Raw genomic sequence first — 17,638 nt, 5'->3', positions numbered from 1 at the left:
CCAAGCTACTCTGCCCTTAGAAATTTGAAGCCTGGCTACTTTGATTGTGGTGGCATGGGCGGACAAGGAGAAGCAATCATCACCATGCAATGTTGAAATCAGTTTCTTGGTCACATTTGTAGGGGGAGGAAAGATAAGGGAATACAGGTATTTAGGATTGCATCCCCACCAATGTGGCATCTACATTCTTATGACTGGATGGAGGGATAATAATTTAGTTTTATTAATGTTCAACGAATGGCCAGAAAAGCAGGTTGATGGTACTAAAATGGTAACAGCAGTGTAATACAAAGTGGAAGTGCTGTATCAGCCCTTAAGTCTTAAGCTAATCAGCAATAGGTAAGGATAAAAGATCTAAGAGCAACAGCAAGATACTCAAGAGGTAAGTGGCTGGTTTGAGAAGGAAAGAATACAGAGAAGAAATGAAAGAACATGAGTGAAAACTCCATCTCGATAACAGAGCATGACAAGTGGTGTTGAAGCTGGATGCAACGACTGAAAGAAAAGGGAGGGAAGTATTATCATCCAAGTCTGTAATCACTGTGAATCTAAGCAAAGGCTCTAGAACCAGCATGCCATAAATTTCTGAAGTGCAATTTCTACAAAACTGTGACTGGGAACTTTTGTTCTGTGGGCATCAGTAACTGTCTCTAACAATATTTCCAAAATGGGCAGTTGTTTCCAATGACACTTCACATATACGATTGTCCATAACAGGAAGTTGCACTCTCCAGAAAAAATCAAAGCACTCACGTTTGGAAATAGGTCAATATTTACTATAATGAGTAAACCTGGTTATAGGTTATAGATTCAGTTACAGTAAATGGGAAAGAGAGAGTTCAAGAAACAAGGCAAAATGTGCAATGTAAGAAAGTGTGCCATGGTATTTACAAGTAATATCCAAGGAAAAAGTAAAGTTTCAATTTCAACCAAGAAAAACATATATGGACTCTGGAGTATGCATATTTTGTACAATGTTTATTTGATGTAACGGATAAAATGGTTAATATGCGCCAAGATAAGCATCAAGTTTTGTTCTAAGATGGTCAGTGCCTTACTGCCAGTATTGAACACTGGATTTCTCATGCAACATAAAATAGGTTCAAGCAAAAGCATTGCTAGTTGCCTAAACCATGTCATCATTCAGTTTGAATATGAGGAAATATAGGCATGCACCAAAATGGCAAGAGTATTTTTTTAAATATCAGCAATTGATGTCTGAGTCAAATAAAACTGATATTCTTTGTGTGTCTTTTTCATAGACATGACTTACTGATTTTCAACTTTTGAATTGCTTTAAGAAAATAGAGAAATTAAAGACATCATTAAAATGCAATTGGAATTGAATGTATTTTGATGTCATTTATATTCATTGGTTTCTTTTCTCCCCTGCAATTCTCCCTTTTTCTGTCTCTCTAGCTGGTAGGTGATCTTGGTGGTTGTGATTTGTTTTGGACGAAATTTAAAATCTCTTATTTTGTTTTTCTACAGATGTCATCAAGTATCAAGGAAAGCTTGTACCACAGGCTGCAAAAAACTGGGTAGAGAGATATGAATCGGATACAAAAGCTGCTTTAACAGAGTTACTAACAATGCTATTTGAGGTTTGTTTTCTAGAGTGTAGACTCTAAACATGAAATCCTTGTACTTCCATTTTTCTGTTTAGAATGATTTTATTTATATATACAACTTACATAACCAATTTGCATACAGGCATGTGGAGTTAAATACCAGGCAGATGAAGGTCCGTTGGACGAAATTGATGTGGATGATGTGGTGGTCTCCTTAGTAAACCAAGCCAAGGATGTATCCATTAGAAATTTATTTAGCCTTTTATGTGTCCAATTAAAATTGTTGAGGTTAATTTAAGAATCATATGTTATATCTTCTTGTGGAAATATTATGTTTCCAGGAATATGAATCTTCCTGTGCTTTTGGGTACAATTTCAATAAAAATCTTCTTGACTAAACACCAGGGCAATATAGAAGACTACCTTGGATCCAAGCAAAAGGATTTGAAGAATTTCAAAGATAACCTTCTTGTTTTTCTGGACAGCCTTGTTCTTGAATGCCAGGATGGACCTTTGTTTGATCAAGTATTCATGGAGAAATGCATAGATTATGTGATTGCTCTTTCATGGTTGGTCTTTTTTATAGAACATATTCCAGAGACTATGCGATATATAAAATATAATCTACATTTGTGTTCAATTTATTTTCTTTGAAATTTTTTGGGATTTTATGTTTCACTTCGTCTGTGATCATTGGTCTTGTTCTGTTTTCAGTTCCTTTAGTCGTTTTTTAACTTTTGAGACATTAAAATATTTGATTTTTTAAATCAGTCTTGACTTTTTTGTGCTTCAAGTTCATACATCGCAATCTCTGATCATTGTTTCTTGTGTTTCATTCAGTACACCTCCAAGAGTTTTTCGACAGGTTACAACATTGGTTGGACTCCAGCTTGTGACATCACTTGTTACCGTTGCAAAAACTCTCGGTGGACAGCGTGAGACTACACAACGCCAGTTGAATGCTGAGAAAAAGAAAAGGAAAGATGGCCCTCGTTTGGAGTCATTGAATAAGACTTTGTCTATGACGCATGAAAAGATAACTATGGCAGAGGAAATGATGCGTAAAATATTTACAGGGTTAGTTACATAGTTTATCACAGTTAATTTTCTTAATCTTGAGCATTCAGCCCTTTTAGAGAGAAATGGAGTGGATGCGTTTTGTCTACATGAAAGGCAATTGCTTTATCTTAGACAGAGACTATCTGATGTACTTATTAGCTACATAAAAATTGGCTTCATCAGGCTTTTTATGCATCGTTATCGAGACGTAGATCCAGATATTCGGATTGCATGTATCAGAGCTATTGGTTCATGGATTTTGTCTTATCCATCCCTATTCTTACAAGATCTATACTTGAAATACCTTGGATGGACTTTGAATGATAAGGTAACATTTTGAAAGGTTTATTGCATGTGGTGCCCCCCAATCTTTAATATAAGCTGACTGCATGTCTTTATTCTTGTTTTGGTAATGAAGAATGCTGCTGTCCGGAAAATCTCTATAATGGCACTGCAAAATCTATATGAGGTGGATGATAATGTGCCATCACTTAGCCTCTTCACAGAACGATTTTGTAACCGTATGATTGAGCTAGCAGATGATATTGATATATCCGTGGCTGTTAGTGCCATAGGACTCTTGAAACAGTTATTAAGGTAATTTTTTTTTAAATATTTCTACATCTGTATTTATAAATAGTAGTCTTTGATTAGAAATTGATTTTGTTTTTTGTATATGTTGTTATCTACATTCCAGGCATCAGCTTCTCCCAGATGAGGACCTCGGCCCACTGTATGACCTATTGATTGATGAATCACCACTCATTCGCCGTGCTGTTGGAGAATTAGTGTATGACCACTTAATAGCTCAGAAATTTAGCAGCTCACAGCCCATGATGAAAGGTATTAGTATTCATAATTTCATAGAATATTCTTTAAAATGCTTTACACAGGAAGAAATATAACTAATTACTCATCCCTATTGACTTGGTAGGAATGGAAAATGAGTCTGAAGTTCCTTTAGGCAGGTTGCTGCAAATATTAAAGGAGTTTTCCACAGACCCAATTCTCAGTGACTATGTGATTGATGCTGTCTGGGAAGATATGAAGGCAATGAAAGTAAGCTAAGAAAGCATATTTGGACATTTTAATTTTAAGCGGTAGTAGAAGATTCTAAAAATCAGTTTATGCTGTTTCATTTTATGGTTTAAATCTATCTGTGTAAGATCAAGCATGTCTCTAATGGGGCCACTGTCTAGAGTTTTCATGTTTGGGTTTTTTACTTGACAGGATTGGAAATGTATCATTTCTATGCTTTTAGATGACAATCCAAGGATTGAACTTACAGAGAAAGATGCCACAAATCTTGTTCGTGTTTTATGTGCTTCCATGAAGAAGGCAGTAGGAGAGAAGATTGTTCCTACTGCTGATAACCGTAAGCCTTCACTCAGCAAAGCTCAGAAGGTATATCCTAAGGACTGAAACTCTCAATTTCATTAAGAAAACTGAAATGAGATACTTAATGGTTTCCCAAGTTCAAGGTTACAAATTCCATGAAATACTGCATTATGACATTACTGTACTGTGGCATTCTTAATTAACATATATTAAAGTAGAAACACCCCTTTATTGCAATTTCATAAAAGAGCTTTCAATTGTTGTTATAAGAGATATTACTTCTTGCCTATTGACGACTCCATTAACACCATCTTCCTTGAAAGCTTAGCTAATATGTATTGAATATGTATGTATGTATGAGGGAAAGGAGTATTTGTTAACCTATTTAGTTGATGCTTGAAAATGGTTTTTTTCCTTACAAATATGTTAGAACCTAAGATACTGTTGTAACTGCTAGTGATAGAATACTTGCTGTGTATTTGTTTTGAATAATTGCACATAGACAACAACTCAGAGACAAATGTCTTATGAGGCATCACCTGCACCAAAAAGATTTTCTAATATGGAAGTTGGCTTTGTGGTGCAAGTCCCTAGATTGATTTGATAGTTTGAGACCTTTCATTACCTGTGGTCATGTTTTGTTAACCAAAGGACCAATCCGGGGTATTTGGCAAGGTACCCAGCAATGTTGTGAACATTGGCATTGGGATAAAATCGGCAAGGGCCCGGAAAACCAAAAAATCGGGAAAATATCGGTAAAAATCAGCAAAACATCGGCAAAATCAAGATACCATCAAAATATCGTTAAAAATCGGCAAACACTGGCCAAAAAATCGTGATTCCGAGATAAAATCGGGATGTTATTGAAATGTCCGCAACAACCAATTATGTTTTTCTCGGGATAAGTGCTAGGGAGACTCACTTTTTGATGTGGTAGTTGGGACACATTTCACACATTACCCTTTGATAAGGGGCTGACTTGTTGAGGGGATGGGCACATAGGACATATGGATTAACCCAGTGTTGCACGAAACGTGCCCCCCCCAAGGATCCAAACCAGGATCCGCGACCCGTACGGATCCGTGGGGGATCTGTCGTTGGATCCGCGGTTCGGAATTTCGGAAACGCGGATCAGGGCGGCGAAGACGGTTCCTGGAAATTCGGAACCGTGCCAGCTCCGCGGATCCGATGACGGATCCTCCTCAGATCCACGGCGAATCGGGCACGGATCCCAAGCAGATCCGAAGGGAGATAGGCGGTTCCATAGGGTTCTAAATATTTTTATTATTTTTTCTTTGACTTAAGTTGGGTTGGGGCTTCTCGGACGCTCCCAAGGTGCTCCCTTGATGCTTCCTAGATGCTCCCTCATGGTAATGTTAAATTCTTAAAGTAAAAGTGACATTCTCCTTTATTTTTCATTTTCATCCTTTTACTTAAATTTTTAACATTACCATCAAATGACTTAGGATGGTTGAGAGTGGTTCCAACCTCATTGGACCTCATATGGAGAAAATAGAATTTCATATCCTATTCAAAATTCAGTAGACTTAACAGTTTTCAGGAATTCAGGATCAATGGGATTGTGGCATTTCATTAGATTATATCAAGTATGAAGGTATGCGATTAGCATTTAATCAAGAGCACCAAAAGCTATGTTGTTAGAGGCCTGGTATCAACTTCGTTGAAGCTGGATAATGGATCAAAGCTGCATTCTATATGTTCCAGGTTTGAAAAGGAGTTTGCTTTTTATTGTTTAGAAGATAAAAGGTAAAGAATTGATTTTGTTGATGGAAAAGTATTGGTTTGGGAAAAAGACTCTAGTATTGATAAAAGCTAGGGTTATTGGAGTTTGTGAATCTAGTAAAACTAGGTCTAAAGAGATATTAGACCTCATTAGTTCCGATGTGTGTGGGCCCATGTTTGACAAATCACTTGGAGGTCATATCTACTATGTGACATTCATTGATGACCATATTAGAAAGACATGACTCTACCTTCTCAAGACAAAAGATGAATTATTTGATAAATTCAAGGAGTTTAGCGCTGAAGTGGAAATAAAAACTCTGAGGTTTGACAATGGTGGGAAAATACACTTCTAAGGAATTGATTGCATATTGTAAGGAAGTAGGTATTAGGAGGGAGCTCATTGTTCCCTATTATCTCGAACAAAAATGAATTGGCTGAAAGGAAGAATAGGTCAATTGAAGAAGGCATTCGAACTATGCTCCTTATGGGGAAAAGCAGCGATGACAGCGGTATACATTCAAAATAGAAGTCCTTGTAAGAGTCTTGATAATACTACAGCTGAAGAGGTATTCATAGGAAAAAAAGCGGAGTATGGACCACCTCCAAATCTTTGGAAGTCCAACATAATTTCATGTTCCGAAAGACATCTGCTATATTCTCAAGGAGTATGAAGGAGGACCTCTCAAGACAAGGTTTGTCAAGGAACAAAGGTATGCTTTAAATACATCGATTTCTGTATATTGAAGGATTATTCATTTGACAGTCTATTACTAACATTGTTATGTCTAGCTATTTTGAATCATAATGATTCTTGCTTTGGGTGATTCATCTCTTGATAAATCTACCCACCCCACTCAACTGGTTTTGTAGAACCCTAGATAGGGTCTGGAAAACCCTAACCAAAGGGTATGCTAATGTGAATGTCTAAAACCCTAAATTGCTTAGGGATATTGTGAAATGCTATTTGAAGTTTGATGATGTCATGTTTGGGATTTTGGTATGATGAGGAAAACCTAACTTGTTAGGGTTGAATGATAAGGTCGAAAATCCCGAACCTTTGAAGTTTTGGTAATGTTGGGTTTGCTATGTTTCTACATTGAAACCCTAGCTCATTAGAATTTGGTGGAATGTGTGAGCAAGACCCTTATATTGTCTTAGAAATGATTTCCTTGGTATGTGTGTGTTTATCTGATCAAACCCTAGTGTAATCAAGATTGTTGTGTATCTAACTCTTATTGATCATTGTGAAGTTGGGTTTGACTAACACATGATATGAAATGCCTTTGCATGATGATGAATCCCTAGGTATATATAGATATGTCCTTTTGGTCAAATCCCTAGCTTGGTCTAGGTCAGATGTATTAATGTTGTCGGACATATGATATGCTTATGCATGGTAATGAATTCTTGATACATGGGTTGACCTAGTTATTAATGGTCATAAGTTTTAGGATTTAATGGAAGTCCTTGTCTAAAATTCTAGGATGATATTTGGAAATCTAGGGTTTTGCAGCGAAACCCTAGGAGTAGTTAAATTGACTAGTATGTGTGATGTAACAATCTGAGATCTATTGATTGTTGAGATTGTGAAAATGAAATTCTAGGGGTTTGGAGTTGAACCTTAGTCGAAGTGAAAATCTCTGATGTATGATGACAATATGATAATTTGAGATTTGTGAAATCTGAGTTTTGGTTGGATTTGATGGTTGATCAGAAATCTAGGGTTTGCAACTAACCCTAGTGGAAGCTGTTCATGTTAATGACTAAGATGTGATTGACTTTGATTGATTCTTTTGTATGAAATTTAGGATTTGTATGAAACCCTAGTGGGAAGTCTAACGTATGAATTTTGAAAGGTTATTAGATGTAATTGTTTCTAGGGTTTGCTGTATGTTAAAGTAAGGTATGTCATACCTTTGGAAGAAACATTGAACCCTAAATGGAATGAAAGTTGCTGTGAAGTAGTCTTGGGTTTATGAAAAGTCCCTAGTAAGATGTTGAAGAGTATATGTCTCTTGTTTGTAATTAAGTCTGGGTATTTGATATAGTTAAAATGCCTCCGTGATTTTGATATGACTAACTTCATGCTTCTATAGATTTGGTTGTACTTGCTATCTAAGTTGTGTAGGTACACAATCTTCAACTTGGTGAAGATGCTTGATGTGACAAGCATGACGAGGATGATAATAACTCTGATGAAATGGTTGGAAGCTGTGAGAGATTCTTCGATGACGAAAAGAAGAAGCTCTTCTGTTGGAGGAAGCCTGCGTAGAAGAGATCTCCCTAAGATTAAGAGGGAGCCCGAATGAAGAAGTGCTTCCTGGTTGAGAGGGAGGGCATAGCTTGGTGTTAATTGAAGAATGAATTTTGGAGGATATGTTGCTACATAAGTAGGAAAGGAAAGTATATGATTGAGGAATCTTCTATTCAAGATTCGGTTGATAGTCCTACTGAATTGAGGAGAAACATCTAGAACGACCTCGAAGGTTTGTATATGATTATGTACATGTGAAAATATATTATTGATTGGGCTTGTGTTTGTACAGGTGAATCTCTCAAAGTTTTTGATAGCATGCTGGTTACCAATCAGTTTGATTGGGAGAGATTGGTCATCCTTGATTTGCAAGATCAAGGGACGTTAAGGCTTTGTGAGTGAAGCATTGCCTGGGAAGACATCTGGTCAGCACTTTGTGTTGATGTTTGGCTCCCGAAGTTGGAAAAGTGGTGTTGATTATTGAGCTTTGTTTTGGATACACACCTGGATTTTTGGGTTGGTGGTTAGCAAGTAAGCGTGATGGTACGTAGAGGGGCTGAAAGCTTGAGTCCATCATATTCCCACATGGATAGATTACCCCGATCATGATCTAGTCTATGGCATTGCGGTGCCTAAATTGTTGAGAGACCACTTGGATAGATTGCCTTGGTCAGGAATCTAGTCCATGGCATTGCAGCGCCTAAATTGTTGAGAGACCACTTAGATAGATTGCCCTGGCCAGGAATCTAGTCCATGGCATTGCGGTGCCTAATGTTCTTCATGGTTCATATAGTTTGAGATCTTCCATTGTATTTGCAGATTATGAATACCTGCCTAGTTAAGAGGGAGTGTTGGAAAATGTAACTATGTTCGGTCTTCATTAATGTACTTGAGTCATCATGTAATGTACTTTTCAAAAGAATAAAGAAAATTATTATTATTATTATTATTGTGACTTATTAAAGCATGGGTTTCATGCTTGGGTCACCATGTTTTAGGTCAAAGTCCCCATTGAGGACTTCTAGGATTTATTCTGAGTCAATAGAGTCATTGTACTTTTAAAGAGACCCTTCTTGGGCTTTTGAATCATGTAAAAAGGTTAAGTATTGAGTCAAATATGATTTATGTAACCTCCACACCATGTCAGCCTAGAAGATCAAGTCGGCCTAAGGACCCTATTCGACCTCACATGGAGCCTATAAATACAAGCTCATTGAATTCATTTGGAGCATCATTCTCTCACACAAGTTCAATATGTCTTGTAGCTAGGAAAAAGTCTGAAGTTCTCTTGCAGCTGGGAAAAGGTGCAAAGTCTGTTGTTGGCAAGTCGAAGTGAATGCGAGTTTGGGGAAGTCCAACGAGAAAGGAAAAATAAAAAATTTGCCTCTCTCTCTGTCTCGTGGTCTGGATTGGGAGATTGAAGTCTCCTAAGTTTTGCTATTGCCAGAAGGCGTTTGTTGCCTAGTCGAAGTTGCTGGAAGGGGTCAAAGATCTAGAAGGCTGACTTGGTGTGGAGGGAAGGTCTGGTCTTGGTGTAGGGTGAAGAGTCTCAAAGAATTCTATTGAAGGGAAGAATTATCTTGATTGGGTTTTTCCCTGACATAGTGCCTATATCTTGTGTCTCTTGTTTTGTGATCTTCATACACACATATTATGGTAATTGCTTGATAAAAGATAAGATAATAAAGAAGTAAAAGTAGCCAACACATTCACAAGTAATTATCAAGAAAGGAGAATCAAACCCTAATATAATTACTTTTATTTCCAACAGGTGTGTGATACACTCTTCCTTATATCAAGAAGAATTACTTCTTTGTCCATTCAAGAGTGTCTTCATCTAGCCTATATCTTCATCACCTTGAACCTTATGACCTAGAATATCTTAGGTATCATTGGGAAGACACCCTTGTGGTGAAATTCCACAAAAGAGCAGGAGGAAGATTGTTGAGGCGACAGTGGCATTCTACCTCATTGTTGCAACAAGGTTTAGTCCTTGCCTTGTGAGTCCCCTCACAAGGCTTGCTAGATTTTGAGGCAACAAGCACCATGCCCTCTATGTACCTTGATGTTAGTGGTATTGATTGTTGAACTCATCTCTCATGACCCTAGTAGCAATGTACCCATTGCTCAAACAAAATCTTGACTTGACATGTTAACCTTTTTCTATCTTATTTAAATGCTTAAAGGGTGATATTATCTTAAAAAGGCTTAATTTGGCACGTGCCTTCGATTTCCATAAACACAGCATTTTTACAGTAAATTGTAGTCAGTGTTTATGTCTAAGGAGAACATTGATAACCCATGTTTCAGTCCCTCATTTGTAGCGTTAAGCAATATTTTAGTTTCAGGCCAAGTTTCTGTAAGATCTTGCTCATCATCATCCCCACTGTTGAAAGCGTATTTTCCCTTGGTTTCTGATCAACAATCTCATTAGGTTGTACATATTTGGCCATTGAAGGTTCATGCTCCGAATCTTGAATCAGTGTTCCCATTTTAACCGACTCTGTTCGTTCTGAATCATCGACTGTTTGAGCTTCTTCCACCTGTTCCTTTCCTTCAGAATTTTCAGATGGATGCAAGTCATCTTCTTCCTGCCAACAATCTCCATTTGTAACTTCTGCAGAAATATTTTCTGGAATTGTATTTTTAATAATTTCATCCTCTCTTTCTATAGGTTCAGATTTCTGTTGTTTCACATTATAATATTGCAAGCTGGAGATATCATCTTCTTTGACCTTAAGGTCAGCTTCTAGAGTAGGTGTTGAATCTGGAAATTCAAGAATTCTTATCGATTTTGCCAGTATTTCTCTCATTTCTTGTAATAATTCTCATCTATCCATATCGTCATAATCTTGGGAATATGTTCCCATGATTTCTGGACTTAAACTTTAATGGATGAACAGTACAGTGGCTAGTCGAGGAACAAACTGCTCTGCTACCACTGTAACGAACAAAGTCCGTATACTTCAACAGTATACTTTGATGCCACCGTAACAAACACTATTGCTGTTTGTACTTAAAATGTTATATACACAATTGTATATATATATATATATATATGGATAAAATGAATAGGATGATTGTTACAATAAGGGGCTCCATTATAAATGCTAGGCGGGGTGCTCTTTCATACGAAGAAATGTGTCTTTTTGATAAGACGCACCTTTATACATTTTAATTAATTATTACGCATTATTATGTTTGTTACATTGCCACCCCATTAAGGGATGCTTTTTCCTCAAAGCATAATGAAAGCAATTCTCGTTTTGATGCGTAAATCACTTCGGCATGTGTAATTTTGTCATTAGTAATATGTTGGAATCAGGGTTTATCCATTTCCCTTTCGATTTTCTTTTCTTTTTAAATTTTAATATTTTTTAATATATTATTATGTTATATGTTATTAATTATTTTTTTAGAAAGTAACTTATAAACAGATTGTAAAGTAACTTTATAATTTTATAATGTAACTTTAATAATTTTTATAAAGAAACTTATCATTAAAATTCTTTTATTTATATTTATGTTAGTATATTTATTACTAACAGTCACCATAGTTTCCTACAGTCGTGTCCATTGTAACAGATGCATTCAGCATACCATATGGTTGTGACAGATGCCTTTGACATGGTTCGACTGCTCCATATCGAATCTGCATCTTGAACTTTTAGACAAAAGGACAAGAGTTGAAAGAGGAATTTGTCCTCAGTGTTGTCGCCAGTCCAGTAAATGATCTAAATGGTGTTTTCTGGTTGTAGAAAAAAAACGCTGGATGCTCATCAACAATAATGATGTTTCACAAATTCTGTCCGAGAATTGAGAGGTCCTTCACTGCATTGGGGACTCCTTCAACTTTTCTGCAATGGCGTCTGTCAGGCAGTGGTTTGGGGGAATTATATTTCGGTATGTGATATTGTGTTTCAAAGGAGGCAATGAATCCAGATCTTGTCGACCACATCATTTGCATAGGATTTGAGTCCCGTCGCGAAGATGACAATCTCATACAACCCTGTACTACCTAATTGCTGCAACAATTCATCCACGCCAGGCCTTTTTTCCACACAGGGTTCTGTTGTGGCCCTCAAGACATACGCTAAAATCATAGCTAGCTGGCGGTTGCATAAAACTGACATGAATCAAAGTTCCATCCAAGTGTAACACCAATGTTTTCCTATTTGGATTTTCTCCTGACATGGGAGGTAAAATGCCACCCTCCTGGCAATTTGAAGGCACAGGCACCTGTGGCTCACTAACATGCACATATGATGATTCATCTGCATCTTGGCAGAGTTCTCCATTGCCATTAGGGTTGGCGTTGGAAGACTGCATTTTGAAGAAAACCCTAGCTATGCCACCCGTACTGAACTCCAGAATTGGATATTGAATTAATGAATGAGCTTCCTGAGTGTGGCCCTTCGTCACTAGGACCATGAAACAGTGGATGAAAGCTGGATAAACTACAGAGTAGTTAATACTTGTACAAGTCTAAGGAATTATAAATCCACAAATACAACTTGCTGTATTCATGTCTGTATCGCACTGGCCACCCTCTCTGACCTTTGCATTAAAAAAGAGAGAATTTTCATGCTAAAATGCCTAAAATTATAATTGCGTTTAAATTTGAACACAGTATCGTATAAAAGATTAAGAGCCCAACTATTGTTTGAATTGACAGAGGTCTGGGGTTTGAAACTCGATCTTAAATTGAAAAAATTTCATGCACCGTTGAAGAAAGAATAAAGAATCCCTGCATTAACCATGCCTTAGCAACTTTTCTGTTGCAGACGAAGAGTGCTTGATAGCCTGAGTCCCAATCATTCGTTGGAGGCATTGTTCCAAAATCCTCAGATGCTTGATTCTGGGGCGCAAACCTTGAGGGATGTTAGGATTACTAATGACAGGAGCTCCCTGATGAGAATCCACAGAGAACGGATCCCAATGACTAGCAGTTTCAATTTCAAGATTGCCATCGAAATTGAACATTGGATCAGTGATGCTTTTGTCCCAATCTAGTTCACTGCCCTCAGCTGTTGTCCCTGCATCAGATGGCAATGGATTGAATTCTGTTTGTAATTTTACAAAATCCAATTTAATTTGTTGTAAATCTGTGTTTGCTTTAACAAGATTGTTTTCTTTCTCTATTGCTGCAAGTTCTTGCTACTGGCCTGTATGTCTTGATTCACTTGAGTTTGTTGTCCTTGTACTACTAGTTGGGCATGCATTTGTAGCTGCAAGGGCTCTGTTTAACCTCGCCCATTGTGATACACATGTTGAGCTTAATTTGGCACGTGCCTTCCATTTCCGTAAACACGACATTTTTACAGTAAATCGGTAGTCAGTATTTATGTCTAAGGAGAACATTGATAGCCCATGTTTCAGTCCCTCATTTGTATCGGTATACAAGATTTTAGTTTCAGGCCAAGTTTCTATAATATCTTGCTCATCATCATCCCCACTGTTGGAAGCCGTATTTTCAACTGGTTTCTGATCAGCAATCTCATCAGGTTGTACAGATTTGGCTATTGAAGGTTCATGCTCTGAATCCTGAATCAGTATTTCCATTTTAATCGACTCCGTTCGTTCCTGATCATCGGCTATTTGGACTTTCTTCCACCTGTTCCTTTCCTTCAAACTTTTCAGATGGATGCAAGTCAGCTTCTTCCTCCCAACAAGCTCCATTTGTAATTTCTGCATAAATATTTTCTGGAAATGTATTTTAATAATTTCATCGTCTTTTTCTATAGGTTCAGATTTCTGTTGTTTCACATTATAATATTGCAAGCTGCAGATATCATCCTCTGGCACAAACGCATTCAAATACTCAGCAAATTCGTATTTATTATTATTAAAAGATAGAAGATGATTAGAATTTGTGGGAGGCCCCTGGGTGCCTCTTGGTGAATGGGTATGATCTTTGATCATGCCCTTTGCCTAATAACTACTTAACTAACTAATTTTTATATAACATTGCCTTCGTCCCAGAAATTGCTTTGTCCTCAAAGCATATGTAACGATGGATGTTGTTGACGAAATGCTTCAGTCTTCCAAGAAGCTTCTTCTTCTGGTAAGTCCTTCCACTTGATCAAGTATTCCTTGATTACACGAGATCGAAGCTTCTTTTCTCTGGTGCATATGATACCTTCTGGTTCTAAAATGACCCTTCATCATCTAAGGATGGAAGCATTGTTTGTGCTGATTGATGGTCACCCAATGCTCTTTTAAGGCAGGATACATGGAAGACGTTGTGAACACGACTTTTATCTGGAAGTCTTAAACTATATGCAACTTGGCTGATCTTTTTGTTGATCTGGTATGGTCCATAGAACATCGGTGTCCATTTATTTTTTCCTTTTTGTTTCGAGGACAATTGTTTGTATGGCTGGAGTTTGACAAATACCCATTCTCCAACTTCAAATTATCTCTCGGTTTTGTTTCGGTCAACTTGTTGTTTCATAGAGTTTCTTGCACTATTTAAATTTTTTTTTAGGGTTTGGACAATTTTTTGGGTTTCTTCTAGTTGGTTTTTAACAGCTGGTAGATTTGTCTGGAAATAGCTAGATCTTCCATTTTGGAGGTTCATACCCATACAAAGCTTGGAATGGTCTCATTTTTGCTGACGTATGATAAGTAGAATTATAGCACCATTCAGCAAGATGCAACCACTGAACCCACTTATTTTGTTTTTCTGTAGCATAACAACGTTGGTAGGCTTCCAAACATTTATTGACAACTTTCGTTTGTCCATCTGTTTGAGGGTGGTAACCAGAACTCATATTAGGTAGGTTCCTATATGGTTGAACAATTCCTTCCAAAAATTGCCCTTAAATTTGGCATCTCTATCACTCACAGTGACTTTCGGAAAACCGTGTAATTCATAAATATTTTTGCAAAATATCTCAGCAATTTGTTTAGCTGAGTCTGATTTCTTCATTGCAATAAAATGAGCATATTTGGCGAGTCTGTCTATTACTATGAAAATCTTAGCCTTTCCTTCCGATATAGGTAATCCCTCAATAAAGTCCATCAATATTTCTTCCCATTTTTGATTCGGAATGTTTAAGGGGTGAAGTAATCCAGGTGTCGTAATATTTTCACTTTTATTTCTTTGACATTTGTCACATTCTGCTACATATTTCTGAATATCGCGACTCATCCCCTTCCAAAAGAATGATTGTCGTGCATTGTAGTAAGTTTTAAAGAATCATACATGTTCGATTGGCAATGAATCATGTGACTCCTTGAGTATCTTGGATTTAAACTTGGAGTTTGAATTCAGATAGATTCTTCCTTTGTACCATAGAATATCATTCTTCCATTCAAATTTTGAGTTGTCTGGAAGGTTATTGATTATCGCAGTTATTTCTGGATCCTTGGCATACTCACTTTGAATCTCATTAAGCCATTCAGGAACAACAACTGAGACTGCAAGTAATGCTGGTTCTTTGTCCTTCCTAGACATGGCATCTGCTACTACATTGTCTTTTCCCCTTCTATGTAGTATCTCCATGTCAAAGGCGGCAATCTTTTCAATCCATTTTTGTTGTTCTTTGGAAAGTGTTTTTTGTTGAAGGAGGTGCTGGACACTGTTATGGTCTGTTCAAATGGAGATGATGTTGAATCCGGTAATTCAAGAAGTCTTATTGATTTGGTGATGGAGAACACACTTGTGCAGTTCGATTTCCTTGGCAGATAGATTTTCAGAGTTGCAATAGTTGTTGGAGTGCCATAGATCAAAGCAGAGACAGTGAGGGGCAGAGACAATGATCAAAAGGAAGTTTTCTAGATCCGGGGAGGCAGTAACAAGGAGGCTGAGTTATTCCTAGTGAGGCAGCGCAGTGGATTGCACAATTGCTTCAGAAAAGCAACTCAATTTAGCTGGAGGACAAATCGTTTTCAGTTCCAGAGGCCGAACAAAGGTTCCAGAGTGCCGGAGAAGCAGTTTCCTTAGCAGAGACATGCAATATGACTTCATCAAAGGAAGTTGAGAGGCTTGACGTCATAGGGTCTGCGCAAGCACTGCGCAAAGGGTCGAGGACAACGAGTTTTCTGAAGGAAAGTTGTGTCGGGGTTGCTTGTGGAAGAAGGGTAATTCCCTTACATAATTTTGGCCAGATTTTCTTGTTGTTTGGATTGCCAGTTGGGCATCCATAGATTGTACTCAGATTTCACTGCTGCATAATAATAAAACCCTCATTTGCTGCACCGGTTTTCCCAAGTTGGGCTTTTCCGTGGACCTTTGTCCAAAAATAATTGTCATTTTTATTGTGTGTGTGCTAGAATTTTCTCAGTTTCCAGCACTATTTCTTCCGCAGTTTATTTGTGAAAATAACAATGTGAATTATTTGGTGTTTGCTATAGCAAATGACAAATACATTGTTAAATAAATTAACAATTAGAAAAATAAGTTCCAGTTGCTATGATAGATGAAATTTTTACATGGTATCAGAGCATGAGTGATGGAGAACACACTTGTGCAGATCGATTTCCTTGGCAGATTGATTTTCAGAGAGCTGCAATAGTTGATAGAGAGCCATAGATCGAAGCAGAGACAGTGATCTGGAGGAAGTTTTCCAGATCTAGGGAGGTAGCAACAAGGAGGCCGAGTTATTCCCAGTGAGGCAGCATAGTGGACTGCGCAGTTGCTTTAGAAAAGTGACTCGATTTAGCTGGAGGAAAAATCTTTTTTAGTTCCAGAGGCCGAACAAAGGTTCCAGAGCGTTGGAGAAGCGATTTCCTTAGTAGAGACAGGGATAACGACTTCATCAGAGGCAGTTCAAAGGCTTGACGTCATAGGGCCTGCGCATGCACTGCGCAGAGGGTCGAGGATGAAGAGGAAAGTTGTGCCATGGTTGCTTGTGGAAGAGGGGTAATTCCCTTACATAATTTTGGCTAGATTTTCTTGTTGTTTGGATTTCCAGTTGGGCATCCATAGATTGTACTCAAATTTCACTGCTGCATAATAATAAAACGCTCATTGGCTGCACCGGTTTTCCCAAGTTGGGTTTTTCCGCGGACATTTGTCCAAAAATAATTGTCATTTTTAGTGTGTGTGCTAGAATTTTCTCAGTTTCCAACGCTATTTTTTCCGCAATTTATTTGTGAAAATAACAATGTGAATTATTTGGTGTTTGCTATAGCAAATGACAAATACATTGTTAAATAAATTAACAATTAGAAAAATAAGTTCCAGTTGCTATGATAGATGAAATTTTTACATGGTATCAGAGCATGAGTGATGGAGAACACACTTGTGCAGTTCGATTTCCTTGGCATATCGATTTCCTTGGGAGATTGATTTTCAGAGAGCTGCAATAGTTGCTAGAGAGCCATAGATCGAAGCAGAGACAATGATCTAGAGGATGTTTTCCAAATCTGGGGTGGCAGCAACAAGGAGGCCGAGTTATTCCCAGTGAGGCAGCACAGTGGACTACGCAGTTGCTTTAGAAAAGAAACTCGATGTAGCTGGAGGAAAAATCGTTTTTAGTTCCAGAGGCCGAACAAAAGTTCCAGAGTGTTGGAGAAGCGATTTCCTTAGTAGAGACAGATATAACGACTTCATCAGAGGTAGTTCAGAGGCTTGATGTCATAGGGCCTGCGCAAGCACTGCGCAAAGGGTCGAGGATGAAGAGTTTTCTGAAGGAAAGTTGTGCCGTGGTTGCTTATGGAAGAA

At 37.7% G+C, this 17,638-nt stretch overlaps 1 protein-coding gene across 1 annotated transcript in view; it reads left to right on the top strand.

The window, feature by feature from the left end:
• SCC3 (sister-chromatid cohesion protein 3) overlaps nt 1-17,638 on the top strand; it is a 251,397-nt gene that overhangs the window by 84,850 nt on the left and 148,909 nt on the right. The window contains 9 exon segments of the mRNA XM_089424129.1: nt 1,492-1,604; nt 1,714-1,806; nt 1,977-2,140; nt 2,412-2,648; nt 2,814-2,958; nt 3,049-3,227; nt 3,328-3,473; nt 3,565-3,689; nt 3,861-4,034. Coding sequence (XP_089280255.1) covers nt 1,492-1,604; nt 1,714-1,806; nt 1,977-2,140; nt 2,412-2,648; nt 2,814-2,958; nt 3,049-3,227; nt 3,328-3,473; nt 3,565-3,689; nt 3,861-4,034 — 1,376 coding nt within the window.

Source organism: Pinus tabuliformis, chromosome 4_2, assembly GCF_031772625.1.
Source record: "Pinus tabuliformis cultivar Carrire ecotype Pingquan chromosome 4_2, CPIR1, whole genome shotgun sequence".
Lineage (NCBI taxonomy): Eukaryota > Viridiplantae > Streptophyta > Pinopsida > Pinales > Pinaceae > Pinus > Pinus tabuliformis.
The sequence above is the reverse complement of the archived record's forward strand: the minus strand, read 5'-3'. Positions and strand labels throughout refer to the sequence as shown.